Below are 16,808 nucleotides of genomic sequence, written 5' to 3'. Positions count from 1 at the left end.
TTAGTGTAAACATGAAAATTGGTACTATAAATATGGTATTTTGATAATTTCTCATAATAAATCCTAAACAATAATCGTTAAACCCTAAGCTCAAATGTTAGGATATCATTTATTGAGTTTTTTAAATGATATCCAAGTTAATATATTTCAAGCAATTTCTCAAATAACAATGTTATTAGAAAATTATTTTCCAATTATCACGTGATGCTCAACAAGTGGTTGAATCTCAAGAATGAGAATCTCAGGTTGCAACACGAATTGGTGCATAGCCGTGAGCAGTATGAAGATCTTGTTGAAGAATTTGCTGTTGTAAATGAGAATTATGAGTTTCTGTAGAAGGAGGTTAGCAAACTGAGGGAGGTTGCTATTGATGAATGTGAGAAAGCAATGAGGTTGGAACGTGATTTGGCTGAGAATCGCAAACAGATCAGGATGCTCAACAGTGGATCCAAAGAGTTAGATAAGATACTCTCGATGGGTCAACCAGCCAAGGCAAATTGAGGACTGGGATATCGAGGAGCTGAGAGTACTAAGGAAGTACAACAGAAGGGGCTATAACATTTCGTGTATGGGAGCACATCAAAAAATGGAGCCAAAGGAGCTTGTCAGGAAGTGCGTCGGGACGTACGACAGGGAGTAAGGCAGGAAGTTCTACAGCGTGTAGCTGTGAGTAACAAGCCGAAAGTAGTACATAAGTGCAACAACATGAAGGTCAGACAGGAGGTTCTGAAGCATGGTTGTGCAGCTGGTACAAGGAAGGAGACTGATCGGTGCATCAGCAACTATGTCAGGCCAAGCAAGAAGCAACATCGGATGTGATGTTGGTTCTGTGGAAAGTTTGGAGACAAGAAGGTGGAGTGTTTTGCTCGTGAGAAGAGTAGAAACATGGCCAAGAGGGTGAACAAGACGTTCACTAAACCCAAGAGGGTTGAAGAGGTGTTTGTAGCCAAGAGTGGCTTACTTGATGAGGTCAAGGAAGAGACATCAGAAGAAGGGTGCAGCTTTGTTAGGAGTGATCTTGAGGTTGATCAAGAAGCATAAAGTTTGGAGCCAGAACACGAAGTTGTTTGTGGCACAAAGAGGAAGGAGATCGAAGTGCGTCAGGAAGTGGTGCGAGATGATCTTCAGGGGTGTGATAGTGAAATCACTCCAAGACAATAGCAACGAGTGCAGAGGGCACTCGGTGCGGATGGGGAAGGGCTCATGGTCAAGGAGACGACACATGAAGGTAGCCAGATCCTCAACAGAAGTGGGTCAAGAGGTAGCTCGACAGGTGCGTCAGATCGTGATGCAGTACTTTTTATTCCGCTGCAGCAGGGGCTGTGTCATGATTATACATGAAGAAACAGACGGTGGGTCTGTAAGGCTTGACATCTAAGCATATGTTTTAGCTTAGTATGCAATCAAGCAGGGGGAGAATGGTGATGTTCTGGTCTTTAGTTGCATATCTCATGGGGGAGAAAAGCATGGTGTGGTGCACATCTCGTGGGGAAGAAAAGCACATTTGGTATGAAAGTTTCCAGGTGAGGAACGTGGTTGCTGAACCAGAAGAGTGTTGTGCTTGATCGGCACACAAATCTAAAAGAGGGAGATTGAAGATGTAAGATGTCTGCCCTGAAGTAGTCGTTGACGTAGTTGTTGAAGCAGACGTTGTAGTGAGTGGTGAAGACCATGTGGAGTCAAGATGCTGAGCTGGAGTCGTGTAGACTTGGAGAGCAAAGGAGTATCTTGGAGATATGGAAAGAGGAATAAACTTGAGTAGCAAGTTTATGTCTTAAAGAAAGAGAAATATGTGCATTCCAAGAAAAGGAAAGTTGCACTTATTGTTATGGAAGATGTCCATACATGTTGCCTTGGAGACTAGGATTTTGGGAACATGGAGAATAAGTATAAGATAGCTATGGGGTCGTCTGTAGACACTACAAGAAAACACAAGTTTTACGAGGGCAGTTTTCCTCGTGACTTCGTCGTAAAAGCAGTGTTACGAGGAATTAGCGAGGAAACCCGTTTCGTTGTTATACGTTTGTCGTAACGCATATATCCTCGCTAATTCGTCGTAACATAGCAAGGAAATAATTTCGTCGTAAAAGCGAAGAGGAATATTTCGTCGTAAAAGCGAAGAGGAATATTTCGTCGTAAAGACCACGTAAGGACGTCGCTAAGTTTCCTCGTAAATACCACGAAAGACTTTTCTCGTAAAACCCACGTAAATAAATACTCGTAAACTAAACGTAAATACCTTGATAGCTTTCTTCGTAAAGTAAACGTAAATACCTTGATAGCTTTCCACGTAAAGTAAACGTAAATACCTTGATAGATTTCCACGTTATTTCCTTGTAAACAATTCCTCGTAAAAACCACGTTAAGCTTCCACGTAAAGAAGCCGCAAAATTAGCTACGAATTTACTTCGTTTCGTTATTTTACAGAAATATAAAACATTATAATTAAAAAAATAATTTAAATTATTTAAATTATTAATAAAATTAAAATTCTAAAAAAATCAAAACCAAAATATTTTATATATAAATAAGTTTTGAATTCATAATACAAGAACCGAAATTAAAAAGAACTAAGGGTGGTCGTTAATCGCCTGGTAGAATTCATCACTCCTCGCCATTACATCTGCCTCGGCATGTGAGTCGTCGGTTGGTGACTCGCCTGGGATAGGATTTTGTTGTCGCATGGTCCTCAACAAAGTCTCCCATTCCGGATTTGTGGCCGCTACAACGTCCAAGAAGCCCTCGAGTCCACCCATTCGAGCTGTGAACGCAGATTGCGTCGAGCTCAACTCGTGACGCAGCTGAGTAGACTCTCTACGCAGCTCTTCGGACTCCCTACACAGCTGAGAGACTTCATCATCCCGTCGCTGAACATAAGACGATGTCGCTCTCGGAACATCGTTGACGGAACCAATCCCCAACGTTCGTCCCTTTTTTTTAGGGACAACCTTAAAAACAAAAAATAAATTTTGTTAGTAAAAATTTAAAGTTAAATTAAATGAATATTTAAGAAAAATAAAATTTTAGAAAATTGACCTCCTCGTAAAGCTTATCCACTTCAGGTGTGGATAAGGCGACGGGTAATCCATCGGTGGACTGCTGGGTCAGCTGGGTCTGGCGTTCTTCAACCCAAGCAGCCAAATCGTTGTAGATTTGCTCGGACTTGCCATCTATAAATCGGCCCGCCTTGTTCTTGTGGGTCCCGTCTCTTTGGCCTAAAAAACATTTAAGAAAGTTGTTAGAATATATATAAAAATATACTAAAAATTTAATATAATTAATTTTTTAATTACCATTTCCAAACGGACACCGGCGTGGAGTTTTTGGCCCGTAGTGTGAAGCATCGGCCGTTCCCGTGCTCATCCACTGTGTTACGGGAGTTAGAGCAAGACTGGGCGATTCTAATGGAATCAGGAAGACGCCAATATCGGATGAGGCCATCCCAGACATCCTTGGTAAGCTCAGCGGGTTTGCCACGCTCATACCCCTTCACGATCCAGTCACCCTTCCAGTTGGAGACCGTGTCCAACAAGCGAATTATCGCCTTCGCGACAAACTTCTTCCTCACCCTCTCAGTGATCCCCAAGGCCCAATTATATTTTTGCTGTTGGAAAAAATAATTTATAATTAGTTTTTCAGAAAAAAAATATATATATAAATAATGAAAAAATTTAAAGATATATAATTAATTAATAGAATTTACAGCGTAAATTTTGAACCACGTCTTTCTGACGTAGTGAGGCGTCTTTTTCCAGTTCGGATGTGCCATGGAGAAGTAACCTTTTATCGTGTCGGTTACGTCCGATGCAAGACAGTTGTCAATCCCAAACCTGGAAAATACAAATTTAAAATATAAATTATTTTTTAAAGTTATAAAAGAATTTAAAAAGAATAAAAAAATAATGAAACATACCACAAAGTTCCGTCCGGTCGGTCGGGGTCGATGACTGGTAAACCTTCTCAGCCTGGCAGACGGAGAATGTCCTCTACGGTGTACTGCGAGTAAGGAGCACTCGGAGGCACCATCAAATCGGGATGAATCTGGGCGGGCATCGGAGGTGCCATCGGAGGAGGCACAGGAGGAGGAGCCATCGGGGGAGGCACGTGAGGAACCGATGGTGCACTAGAAGAAGGAGATCCAAAGACTCTCTGAGTGTACTGAGTCTCGGGGACAGTCTCCTGACCCGAAGAACCGGGAGCTGAAGAAGACGACGGGTCTAAACGACTACCCGGCTCACCGAACATCTCTCAGTAATGGGCAGTAAGTCTACCTTTTCGAACCTGAGAAAAAAATTTAATTTTTTAAATTTTCGTGAACAATATACTTCCCAACATTATCCACCTAATCAACACTAAATAACATAAGATCCGTAAACCTATCTAAATTCCCTATACTAACCACCTAATATATCCTAAACTAATCAAACTAGAGAGGAATTAGAGAGACTTACCATTGCTGCGAAATAGGGAGGAAGTGGAGAGGAAAGAAAGAGCGAGCTCGCTCGGGGATATATATAAGATTACTTGTCCTCGTCATTTCCTCGTAAAGTTACGAGGAATTACAGAGGCCCGCGTTTTCATTTACGAGGAAATAGCGACGAAATACAAAGGCCCGCGTTTTCGTTAACGACGTTTTTACGACGAGTTACGTTACGTGGAATTAACGAGTTAACTTGTTACGAGGAATTAGCGAGCTTATATTTTCTATAAATACCCACAACTTTCCTTCTCAAACCACACACAAACTCACAAAACATATCCTATCTCAAATCACACACCTCACCAAAATGCTTTTCAAATTAGAAATATTTGAAAAAAAAAGAAGAGAAGAAGATTTTGGAACTTATGTGGACGAGACGTAAGTCTCGCCACATATAATTCCAGTATCTTTCTTTTTTTCTTTTTTTACTAGTTTTTATACTATGAGGAAGTAGCAAGTCCCGCTTTTCACCAAATTAGAAATATTTGGAAAAAAGAAACAGAAGAAGATATTAGAATTTATGTGGGCGAGACTTAAGTATTATAATTGCTGGAAGTCTTGCCACATGTAAATCTGGTATCTCTCTTCTTTTCCTTTTTTTCTAGTTTTTAGTCTACGAGGTTTTTACGACGATTTTTGTTACGAGGTGTTTACGACGAATTCATCCTACGTGGAATTAAAGAGTGCCTCCTTCGTCATTTACTTTACGGGGTATTTATGTCTATTTACCTTACGAGGTCTTTACGACGATTCCGTCCTACGTGAAATTAACGGGTTTCGCTTTCTTTTTTTTTTTTAATTTCGTCGTTATTTCCACGTTACCTAACGAGTTCTTTACGACGATTCTGTCCTACGTGGAATAAACGAGGATTACGTCGTACATTCGACGTCAACTTACGAGGAATTAACGAGTAGTACGTTTAAATCCCTAAAATCCGAAACCCCAAACCCCAAAATCCCATATTCCTTATCTTCTACTTCATATATTCCAAACCCCATCTTTTTTCCATTCCAAACCACAATTCCCACATTTACTTATTTATAAAACAAACTCCCACATTTTCTTATTCATAAAACAAACTCTCACATTACCTTATTCATAAAACAAACTACACAAAATCAACGGATACATCGACATTCTCGTCATCACTAGAAATATCATCATTTTCATTAAACTCGTCTTCTACAGCTTCGTCTGTGGCATCATCGGTAAGATCTTCGTATTTGTGATTATGCGGATCAATGAGAAGGATGTCATCAATTTCTTGTTCAGGTTCCTCGACTTCATTTATCTGTTCTTCTTGCAATGGTGGTTCTTCTCCACTGATGATTCGTCCTCGAGGTGTAACTTTGATCACTGCTAACCAATTTATACCCGAATCTCTCATCCGAGGGTATGGAAGGAAGCTAACTTGGTCTGCTTGTGAAGCTAAGATGAAAGGCTCGAATTTGTTGTACCGTCGTCCACCGTTGACATCAACTACACCAAATTTGTTAGACCGAACACCTCTGTTGACGACGGGGTCGAACCATTCACATTTGAAGATGACGCATTTCAGCTTCAGTATCCCTGGAAATTCGACTTCAATAATCTCCGTCAAGATCCCGTAGAAATCTATTTCCCTTTCACACATATTCCATAGTTACTGGTCGTCCGCTGTCTATCAGTGGTTGTAGGAAAACATCCAGGGACCTTTTTGGATGGTTCGGACCAGGTATCAATATGGTCAAGAATAGCAACTCCCGTTGCATGCACATCTCCGGTGGCAGGTTGAATGGCGTAAGAAAGACTGGCCACAATGAATATTGTCTCCCTGACATTCCGAACGGACTAAATCCATCTGTGCATAATCCGAGATACACATTCCGGCTATTGCTAGCAAAATCCGGATGTACTTTGTTGAAATGTTTCCAGGCTCTTGCATCTGATGGATGAGTCATCTCACCATCCGTCTGAGTATGCTCGGCATGCCATCTCATCTTTGCAGCAGTCTGCTCTGATTGATACAATCTTTTCAATCTGTCTGTAATTGGTAGGTACCACATCCTTTGGTATGGTACCCTATTACGTCCCCGTCCTTGCGGCTTGAATCGTGGCTTCTTGCAGAATCGACATTCTTCTAGCTTCTCATCATCTCCCCAATATATCATGCAGTTGTCGATGCAGACATCTATCATCTCCGAAGGCAACCCAAGACTATAAACCAATTTATGAATCTCATAATAAGAATCAGCAGACACATTGTCTTCCGGCAAATACTCTTTAAACAAGTCCGCCCATTCGTTCATGCAACTTTCAGGTAGATTGTGATCAGTTTTAATATTCATCATTCTAGCAGCTAACGATAATTTAGAGAGACCTTCTCTACAACCACTGTAAAGTGGTTGATTCGCCGCGTTTAACATTCCGTAAAACTTTTTTGCATCTATATTAGGTTCTTCATCTTCATCATGAGCTACGAATGCATCAGCTACCATATCATGAACCCTATCATAATCTACCATCTCCTCCTGATGGTAACTATGTTCATTATGCAAATAATGATTAACCGGTTCTTCCTGAAAATTGCTATTACTACTACTAGCTTTATTCTGATCATAATTAAGACCTTCCCCATGTTGAAACCAGATATAGTAATTTGGCGTGAAACCTCTATTTATTAAATGCTTCCAAACATTTTCACGGTTTGCCAATTTCGAATTGTTGCATTTCCGACAAGGACAGAACATCTTACCACTTTCTTGGGCGAGCGGTGTTGAATCTGCTTGGTGCATAAATGTCTCCAGCCCCGCAAGGTATTCTTTCGTCACTCTCCCGTTAGCATCTCTATGCATATACATCCAATTCCGCAACTCGTAAATAGTCCCAGAGCCAGCCATTTTTTTTTCTTTCACGTTTTTTGTTGTTGGTGTGTTTAAAATGATGTTCAAACATCCATATTTATAGGAAATTTCGAATCTGGTAGTTGTAATTTTACTATGAAATTACGACGAAAATTAATTGGATGGCCAAAAAAAAACGTGAGCCACCTACCAAGTTAGTGGATTCAAAATTTCCTCGTTAAGTACACGTAAAATATTTCGTCGTAAAGAACTCGCAAAATTTACGTCGTATTTACGAGGAAATAGTTTTTCCTCGTAAAAGCCACGTCAATTTACATTGTCTTTACGACGAATATGTTTTGTCGTGACCTTATGACGAAATAACGATGCTTTTCTTTTTCCACGTACTTTCCTCGCAAAATCAACGTACTTTTATGAGGATTATTTTTCCTCGTTAAATTTCCTCGTTAAGCTTACGTTTTCTTGTAGTGAGAGAGACATAGACATAGAGGCTGATCTTATAGAAAGAGAGAGAAGCTCTTGAAAGTGTTCTGGGTTGTGTTGAAGCAGTGGCTGAAGTACTCGACGGAAGAGAGGCACAATCGGGTAGCTTAGGAATCTTTCAGTAGCAATTGTTAGGGTGTAACAGACTGTGTAAAGCTGATTAAGCAGAACTTATAATAGAGTGTACAAGGCGATTTCTAATAAAGCTTAAGGGTTGCTTGTAGTTGTTTGTCTCTTGCTTTACTTTCTGCATTACCTATTATTGTGTCATCATGCACTTACAGAACTTTTTTAGTGCTATCATAGAATATTTTCCTTACTAAAATGACATATTAAATAAAACTTATATCTAACTTTTAAAACTAAACGTGCACCTATTTCTTTCTTTTCTAACGTGCACCTATCTCCTATATATTAAAAGAGATCTCCTATATATTAAAAGAGAAGCATTACAACATTTGAAGTAGCCATGTGTCATCACCACAATGAGTATTAAAATTCTTAGAAAATTATGCTGGTCCAGCTAAACATATAATAAGCTTTCTATTAAACTAACCACAAATTCATTATTAATGTTTTTTATTTTTTTCTTAAATAAAAATTACGGAATTATCTAATGTGGCTAAAGTATATATATGCAAATTATTGATTTTGAATAATAAAGATTTGATAAAAATTAGTGTATTATCTATCATATTTGTTTAATTTTAAATTAATAAAATAAATTAAACAACTACATTACTAAAATAAAATTTTAGATTTTTTTGTATATGTTATATTTTGATTTTTTTAAACGAATATAAATTACTAAAACTGTTAAAAGTCTCACATTCAAATTTTTGTGATTCATGGTTTAATTTTTTTTATGGTAAAATACAAATGATTACAAAATTATATAAGTAAGAAATATAATTTATTAAATATTAAGTGTACAATATATATACATATATATATATATATGTGTGTGTGTGTGTGTTTTAGTTTCGAAATTTGCTTTGAACAAATATTTTTGGTAAAAGCTAATGAACAAAAATATTGAAAACTTAATATTTAAATTTTTAACTTAGCCTTTAACTTTTTAAAATTTATGAATCACTAAAACTATTAATCACACAATAAATTTTTTGTTATCAGTGATTTAAAGTATTTGTTTTAAAAATATGCAAATGATAAAAAAATCATATGAGTAGAAAACATCATTTAGTATATATCAATACTAAAAATACACAATATATATATATATGTTAACGTCATTTAAATTTAATTATATACCATATAAAATAGAAAAAATAATTGTTTGGATTAATGAAATTTAGTTATGTGTTCACATCAATTTAATTATATATGTAATAGTTACTGGCTTTTTAATTATTCAGTATATATTTATTGTCTTATAAATATGTAAAAGAACATATAATACATCAAAATAATATATATAATATTTGTTCCGCGCAAAGCGCGGGTATTAACCTAGTTTATATTATACAACAATATCTAACTTATTAATCTAGCTTTACCATCGACAAATATTAATTTTACTACTTCATTCCACTACTTCATGACCGCCTACACCTCCAGCATCACCTCTATATATACTCACTCACCTTTACGCTGTGCCACCACCTTTACAAGCTCCACTTCCGTTACCACTAGCATGACCTCCATTACATGTTGATCATCCCTTCCGCCACTGCCTCAGCCAGCCACTGCAACTCGTCATTTGTGTGAGAAAGAAGAGACAAATTAACAGATTAGGGTTTGTAAAAGAGTAAAGTGATTTTCCGTAAAAGAGTAAGTGAGAAATTATAATTTACAGGCTAAAAGGAAAAGGTTTGCTTAGTTACTAGTATTGACCCATGATTCGCATGGGAGTATTTTATTTTCTTAGAAATATAATATAGATGGATGCACATTATTTTGAAGGTATAAATTATTTGATATGAACAAAGCAAAAAGTTACAATTTGACATTGTTGTTTCAAAGTTACAATTTGTTTAACAAACATCACGCCTCCATTTAGAGATTGCAAACATTTGATAAGATTCAAATACTTATCGAATTTACTTGATTACAGGCTATGTCCTTTACTCCTTTTGAATGATTAATATATCACCTATCACGGAAGCGTCTCTTTTGAGTAATTACAGGCTATATCCAAGTGTGTGTCGAATTTATAGGAACTGAGAAGATAAAAAACTGTGGAGGAAGGATGATCGTGTGTAGTGCAGTGCTCTTAGTGGATTTTGTTTATAGAAGCCGTTGCTACAATTTTTTTTCCTCGCCTACAGTTTTTTTTCAACATTATTTTGTTTTTAAAAAATTGTAAACATATCTTATATGTCAGAATTTAATTGGCTAAGTGACTTGTGATTTATTATACAAGAGATAAGAGGTTTTTAGGTAAGTAACAAGAGGAAAGTATGTGCCCAGCTTAAAGTATGTGAAATGTAACTAAAAGTATGTGCAATGGTAAATTTTTCACCTAGAATATATTAAAATAATATAATTCAAATCTAAATAATATCTATAAATGTAGATGTTCCGTATGCTCATGGTACTTATATTTTCGTGATCTAACAAAAAAAATATACAAAAATCATAACAATTTTTTTTACTCATAGTTCAACATGAATCCCGCCATTAGTTTGAAAACATTAGGCAAAATTTTGTCGAGAGTTTGGTGATATAAAACTTAGCGCTAACATATCATCACGAACACACCATCTTGTTTATGATTAATGAACAAGTAGAGCCGTAGAGGAATGTTACATCGAGTTACCCAGGTTATTTTATTACTCTCTTTTCTATTCATTATCCTATTGTAATTGTAAATTCCTGTGCATAACAGCGTGTTGTAACAACGAAGGAAAATAGAAGACTTAAGTGAGATATGGAGAGAATGAAAAAAACTGAACAAACTAGACAGAGATATGCCGGAAATGAGAGAAGTCTGGAACCACTTTCTTTAAAACCATCTATTGCTTCACATTCACAAAAACGCACCACCAAAAATGTACCTTTGAGCTCTATTTTTAATATAGTTTTGAATGAGTTACAAACACAAGTAGAGGACTGGTGTACACTCCTACATACAACAAGCCAAATAACAAAAGAGGTGACAACGTAACCTTAGTTCACTTCTGTTAGAGAACACAGTAAATGGCAAGTTTTTCTTTGTCCAACATCACCAATATATCAAGAGAATGAGAATTTCCGACAGTTCCATTTTCTGAAGTGAAAATATGCCACATAGTAAACACCATTTATAAATTTATTTGAGCACTTTGCAAACCCCACGTATTGTTTTTAAAATATAACAACATATCAAACATGTAATTTAATACTAAACTCAAAAATACTTATAGAAAAAATGTCTTGAAAATATTTAAAATATGATATATTAAAACAAATATACTAAGGATTCATTAATGTTTGTACACCAAGAGGTTCGGAATTCAAACCCAGAAAGATCTAAATTATGCAGATTACGAAAAAAAAAGTTACAAAAGATCTTCAACATAGTGCAGGGGTACTATCGGACATAGATATCGTAAGGTGGCTCGAAGAGTTGCAGCCAGACGTATATTCTTATAAAGTTGTAGAATTATCAGCCGTAGAATCGTCTATGTACATACTACATAGTATAATTAACTAGACGTTTAAAAAATATACTATTACTATATTTAGAAATAGAAAATGTGCGCGGACTTTGACAGTTTATAACACAGATGTCTTGTATCGGATTATGATGAGTTTGGAGTTTGGGGTTCGGTATCACAATATTGAGCCTATACTGGGCCGTAAAACTGGGATAAAAATGGGCCAATAACCAAGAAAATGGAGTTGGAGATGGTCTCCGTCACCACCGGGTTTTAAGCCGCGAACTCAGTAATGAATATTATGATTTCAAATACAGCGATCGGTAGTCACGAGGGAGAAGGGAGAGAAAGAGCACAGAGATGACGTCAGAGAAGAGATTCATCTACGAGGTGGAAGCTGCTAAGGAAGCCACCGATGGAAAACCCTCCATTGGTCCTGTCTATCGCAGTACTTTGGCCAAAGACGGATTCCCTGACCCGATCGACGGTATCCACAGCTGTTGGGATATTTTCCGGTAAGATTCCTTCCTCTTCTCTGGAACTTTTGATCCGTGATTGTTGCATTGTCATTTCTAGAAGATTCTAATTTTGTGGAATTGTACTGATCCTTGATTGTGAAAAAGGGATTGAATGGTACGTAGCTTTTTCATGTTCTGGAAACATGACTAGGCAACATATGGTTCACAATATGAATCAACAAATGATATACAAAATTTATAAGTATATTATTTAATCCTATCTCTGGGTATTTATAACAGCAAGTTGTCTTGTAGTTGTACGCAAACCTCGTTAATTTTTTTCTTTTCCATATTGCATGCAGCACGGCTGTTGAGAAATATCCAAACAACCGAATGCTTGGCCAACGTGAGATTGTGAACGAAAAGGTGTTACTTTTCTTTTGTATTTAGTTTGAATTTTAGCTTTGTGGTAATGTTTTCGAGTTGATAGACTCGCATTTCTTGTCTTCTTCTTCTCAGGCAGGAAAGTACGAGTGGAAAACATACAAAGAAGTATATGACATTGTCATTAAACTTGGGAATTCTCTTCGCAGCTGCGGGTTTGAGGAGGTTAATATTCATATATATATACAATCTTCTGTGTCATAATTGCCTGATATGTGGGAAATTTAGGGAGGAAAATGTGGTATCTATGGTGCAAATTGTCCTGAATGGATCATAAGCATGGAGGTACGTTAAAATATATAAACTTTGCTAATGTCGTGTGATTGCTTTTACTTTTAAAAGATTCAAAAGGTGTAACTTCTTCTCATGATGCAGGCCTGTAATGCACACGGCCTCTATTGTATCCCTCTATACGATACATTAGGTTCGCCTTCTCTAGCTAAAACATATTTTTTTGGTGATTCTACTATTCCGAGTCTTTCTAGCGTATTAACTGTCTGGTTTTGAACACAGGCGCTGGTGCAGTGGAGTTCATTATTTCTCACGCAGAGGTTGCAATTGCTTTTGTGGAGGAGAAGAAAATCCCTGAGGTATCTTCACTTGCGTCATGTGTTTATCTCTGTTTTTTCTGAAAAAAAGTCAATCTTCTTGTATTTTTTTTACAGCTATTCTGTGAAGTTAACTTCCTTTTTTTTGTTTCATTGTCAGCTTTTTAAGACATGTCCAAACTCTACAAAATATATGAAGAGTGAGTCATACTTATCGAATGATTTACCATTTTACCTTATATGCTTGTGTTGGTAATGATGAAATGTGTTTGATTACAAATGCAAGCTGTTGTGAGCTTTGGTGGCGTCAAACCGGAACAGAAAGAAGAAGCTGAAAAGTTGGGTTTGGTAATACATGCTTGGGATGAGTTCTTGAAGTTGGTAGGACACTTTCATTTGCATTTCTTGACTTCTTTACTTGTCTCTTTTTCAATATTTTTAATGATGATTATTCACATATAGTATGATATCTATTACATATACCAAGTTCTGATTTTGACTTTGTTTTTTTTTTGTCTATGGTAGGGTGAAGGTAAACAATATGAGCTTCCGGTTAAAAAGAAAAGTGACATATGCACGATTATGTATACTAGCGGAACCACTGGTGACCCAAAGGGAGTTCTAATTTCAAACGAGAGCATTGTTACTATAACAACTGGAGTGATGCATTTCCTACAGAGTGTGAACGAATCAGTGAGTTTCTTCATTCCCTCTGTCATCATTCTTAAGCAAAAACGGCAATCTTAAACTACATTTTTCTACAGCTAACTGAGAAGGATGTATATATTTCGTATCTTCCTCTTGCTCACGTCTTTGACCTGGCTATCGAGGAATGTATCATTCAAGTGGGTGGTTCAATTGGTTTCTGGCGCGGGGTAAGTACAGCTCAAAATTTTGATAATCTGATACTATATACCATGTATGAACTTGTTTGATATTATTCATATGTCTATGTTTTGTCCTAAGGATGTCAAGCTGTTGATTGAAGACCTTGGGGAGCTAAAGCCAAGTATTTTCTGTGCTGTTCCCCGTGTCCTAGACCGAGTATACACAGGTACTTTCGACTATTTTGGTATTGAGATATCTTCAACCACTTAAATGCTAACTAATCATGCTCCAATAGGGCTGCAGCAGAAATTATCTGTTGGCGGTTTCTTCAAGAAGAAGGTTTTCAATGTTGCATTTTCCTAGTAAGTCAGGCTTTCTCTGACTGTAACTTATAACTTGTGTTAAACGTTTCTTGATCTAACATATCGAAACCCTCCTCAGTAAATTTGGAAATATGAAGAAGGGACAGTCTCACGTCGCGGCCGCTCCATTCTGTGACAAACTTGTCTTCAACAAGGTAGCAACTTCTCAAAAAAAAAAAAAATTATCTGAAAGTGTTTTTAGGCTTCACACTAGCTAAAACTTCTTTTCGAATAATCTCTTTCTCTCTGTCAAGGTTAAACAAGGACTGGGAGGAAATGTGAGGATTATTCTATCTGGAGCAGCTCCTCTTGCTAGTCACATAGAGTCATTTCTTAGAGTTGTGGCATGTTGTCATGTTCTACAAGGATATGGTAACTTTTTCGACCTAAAAGAGCTTCCGTTAGGTAAAAATATATTTTCTCTTATGATTGTTACCTTGGTGTAGGTCTAACTGAGAGCTGTGCTGGAACATTTGTCACGTTCCCAGACGACCTGGACATGCTTGGTACAGTTGGTCCACCTGTGCCAAACGTAGATATACGCCTGGAATCTGTACCGGACATGGAATATGATGCTCTTGGAAGTACCCCGCGGGGCGAAATCTGCATCCGTGGGAAAACCCTTTTTTCTGGGTACCACAAACGTGAAGACCTCACAAAAGAGGTTCTTATTGATGGATGGTTTCACACAGGTTTTTAAACTATTTGTTATCATTGCCAAAATGTAGTTTTTCTTCATTTGCTTATATTTTCTTACAATATCTAATATATATATGTCACCAGGTGATGTTGGTGAGTGGCAACCAGATGGAAGCATGAAGATAATTGACCGGAAAAAGAACATATTCAAACTAGCTCAAGGAGAGTATGTTGCAGTTGAGAGTTTAGAAAACGTCTACGGTCAAGTAGAGGCCATTGATTCAGTAAGTCAGAACTTTAGCTCACTGATCTATTATTCTTTTTGATATTGTTCTTTGATCATCAGCAGATTTCCATCAATATGATTGTTTTATATAGGTATGGGTGTATGGGAACAGCTTTGAGTCCTTCCTTATCGCAGTTGTTAACCCGACTCAGCGAACTCTTGAAAGCTGGGCCGTAGAGAACGGAGTTGATGGAGACTTCAACTCTATCTGTCAAAATGCAAAAGCAAAAGCATTCATACTTGGAGAACTTGTTAAGGCAGGCAGAGAGAGAAAGGTTTTCTTCTTCTTCTTTTTCTTTATTTAAGCTTTTCTCTTGTCTTCTTCTGTCTTTTTAATTCTTTGCATTTGTAGTTGAAAGGTTTTGAGATCATTAGAGCTGTTCATTTGGAACCGGTGGCTTTCGACATTGAAAGAGATCTTCTTACTCCTACCTACAAAAAGAAGAGGCCTCAATTGCTCAAATACTATCAAGTAATTTTTAAATCACTTATGGTTTTGAGTTTATTAATATTGGTATTAAATCTCTTTCTTTATCGACAGAATGTGATTGATGAGATATACAAGGCTGCAAAGGAAGGTCAAGGTTCAGGACAGTAGATTCCTTCTACTATATATTCAACATTACCTTTTCTTTCTTTTCCATGATCGGGCATGCCTTTCTTCATTAAGGTTCTCTAAATAAGCTTTTGTTAATGTCTTGAGATATTACATAGCATCTTAACATGCTACTACTTTTGTTAATATTTTAGGATGTTTCATAGCATCTTGACATGCTACTTCATCTCTTACTTTATACTTTTATTTCGAAAGCCCAACTTGATTGTTTGTAGTTTTTGGTTTAGTTTTTGGTTTTTGTTTTTGTAAAAACCATTTTTTATCCAATCAAGTTTTAGCTTTTAGTTTTTGTTTTTGTAAAAACCATTTCACTTGCCAATCAAGTTTTTTTTAACAAATAGATTCCCTAAAATTTAGGGAAACTAGTTTTCCAAAATTTCAACCAATTTATGAAGAAAAGCCAAAAACCAACTTTTGTGGGTTTTCAATGTAAAAACGAATTTTGTTTATTTTATATAAAATACTATATTTTAATTAATTAATAATTAAGAGGTTGATTGTTTGTGGTTTTTGCTTTAGTTTTTGGTTTTTGTTTTTGCAAAAACCATTTTTCATCCAATCAAGTTTTAGTTTTTAGTTTTTGTTTTTGTAGAAACCATTTGATTTGCCAATCAAGATTTCTAATAAATAGATTCCCTAAAATTTAGGGAAACTAGTTTTTGAAAAGTTTAACCAATTTGTGAATAAAAACCAAAAACCAACTTTTGTGAGCTTTTAAAAGGAAAAACGAATTTTGATTTTTTTTTGGATAGAAACTACAACATTTAATTAATTAATAATTAATAAATAACATTTTCATAAAGATAAATAATCATACAATTTTCAGTACATTAGCTATAATTTAAACAATAATGTGATATAACTTATTTGTGTTTAATATCTGTAAAATAAATTTATATAGTTTATAAATAATATTAATTAATATTAAAACTTAGTTATTAATTTCTCTATATAAAATAATAGAATAATTTTAATAATTACTAGTCATATTAAAAATAACTAAAATTATAAAAACATAATATGTTTTAGTAATACAATATATTGTATTAGTCATGAAAAATAAAAATAGCCATTCAATTTTAAGAAAATATAAATAATTTATATGAGAAATTTTATAATTAGTTTCAAAATTTTAAGTATTTTTTTTATATAATTTATAATATTAAAAAAAATATTGCTATATAAGTTCATAAAATTAAAAATAATTTATATAAGAAAAAT

General features: G+C 35.8%; 1 protein-coding gene across 2 annotated transcripts; it reads left to right on the top strand.

Moving 5' to 3' along the window:
* The first annotated feature begins 11,591 nt into the window (after positions 1-11,591).
* On the top strand, positions 11,592-16,377 carry LOC106398733 (long chain acyl-CoA synthetase 5). 2 transcript variants are annotated; one of them, XM_048756942.1, is made up of 19 exons: positions 11,592-11,921; positions 12,227-12,290; positions 12,384-12,473; positions 12,537-12,593; positions 12,684-12,732; positions 12,822-12,898; positions 13,017-13,056; positions 13,143-13,237; positions 13,382-13,549; positions 13,621-13,731; positions 13,823-13,910; positions 13,980-14,046; positions 14,126-14,201; positions 14,301-14,418; positions 14,493-14,738; positions 14,830-14,969; positions 15,064-15,246; positions 15,331-15,443; positions 15,513-16,377. In XM_048756942.1, exons 1-19 carry the CDS (start codon positions 11,767-11,769, stop codon positions 15,517-15,519), a joined length of 1,944 nt encoding a protein of 647 aa, XP_048612899.1. In that variant the 5' UTR covers positions 11,592-11,766; the 3' UTR covers positions 15,520-16,377. The 2 variants fall into 2 exon arrangements, with proteins under 2 accessions (XP_048612899.1, XP_013694697.2); XM_013839243.3 differs by having other exon boundaries at positions 11,604-11,921; positions 15,324-15,443; positions 15,513-16,371.
* Positions 16,378-16,808: the final 431 nt, after the last annotated feature.

Source organism: Brassica napus, chromosome A2 (genome assembly GCF_020379485.1).
Source record: "Brassica napus cultivar Da-Ae chromosome A2, Da-Ae, whole genome shotgun sequence".
Classification (NCBI taxonomy): domain Eukaryota; kingdom Viridiplantae; phylum Streptophyta; class Magnoliopsida; order Brassicales; family Brassicaceae; genus Brassica; species Brassica napus.
The sequence above is the reverse complement of the archived record's forward strand: the minus strand, read 5'-3'. Positions and strand labels throughout refer to the sequence as shown.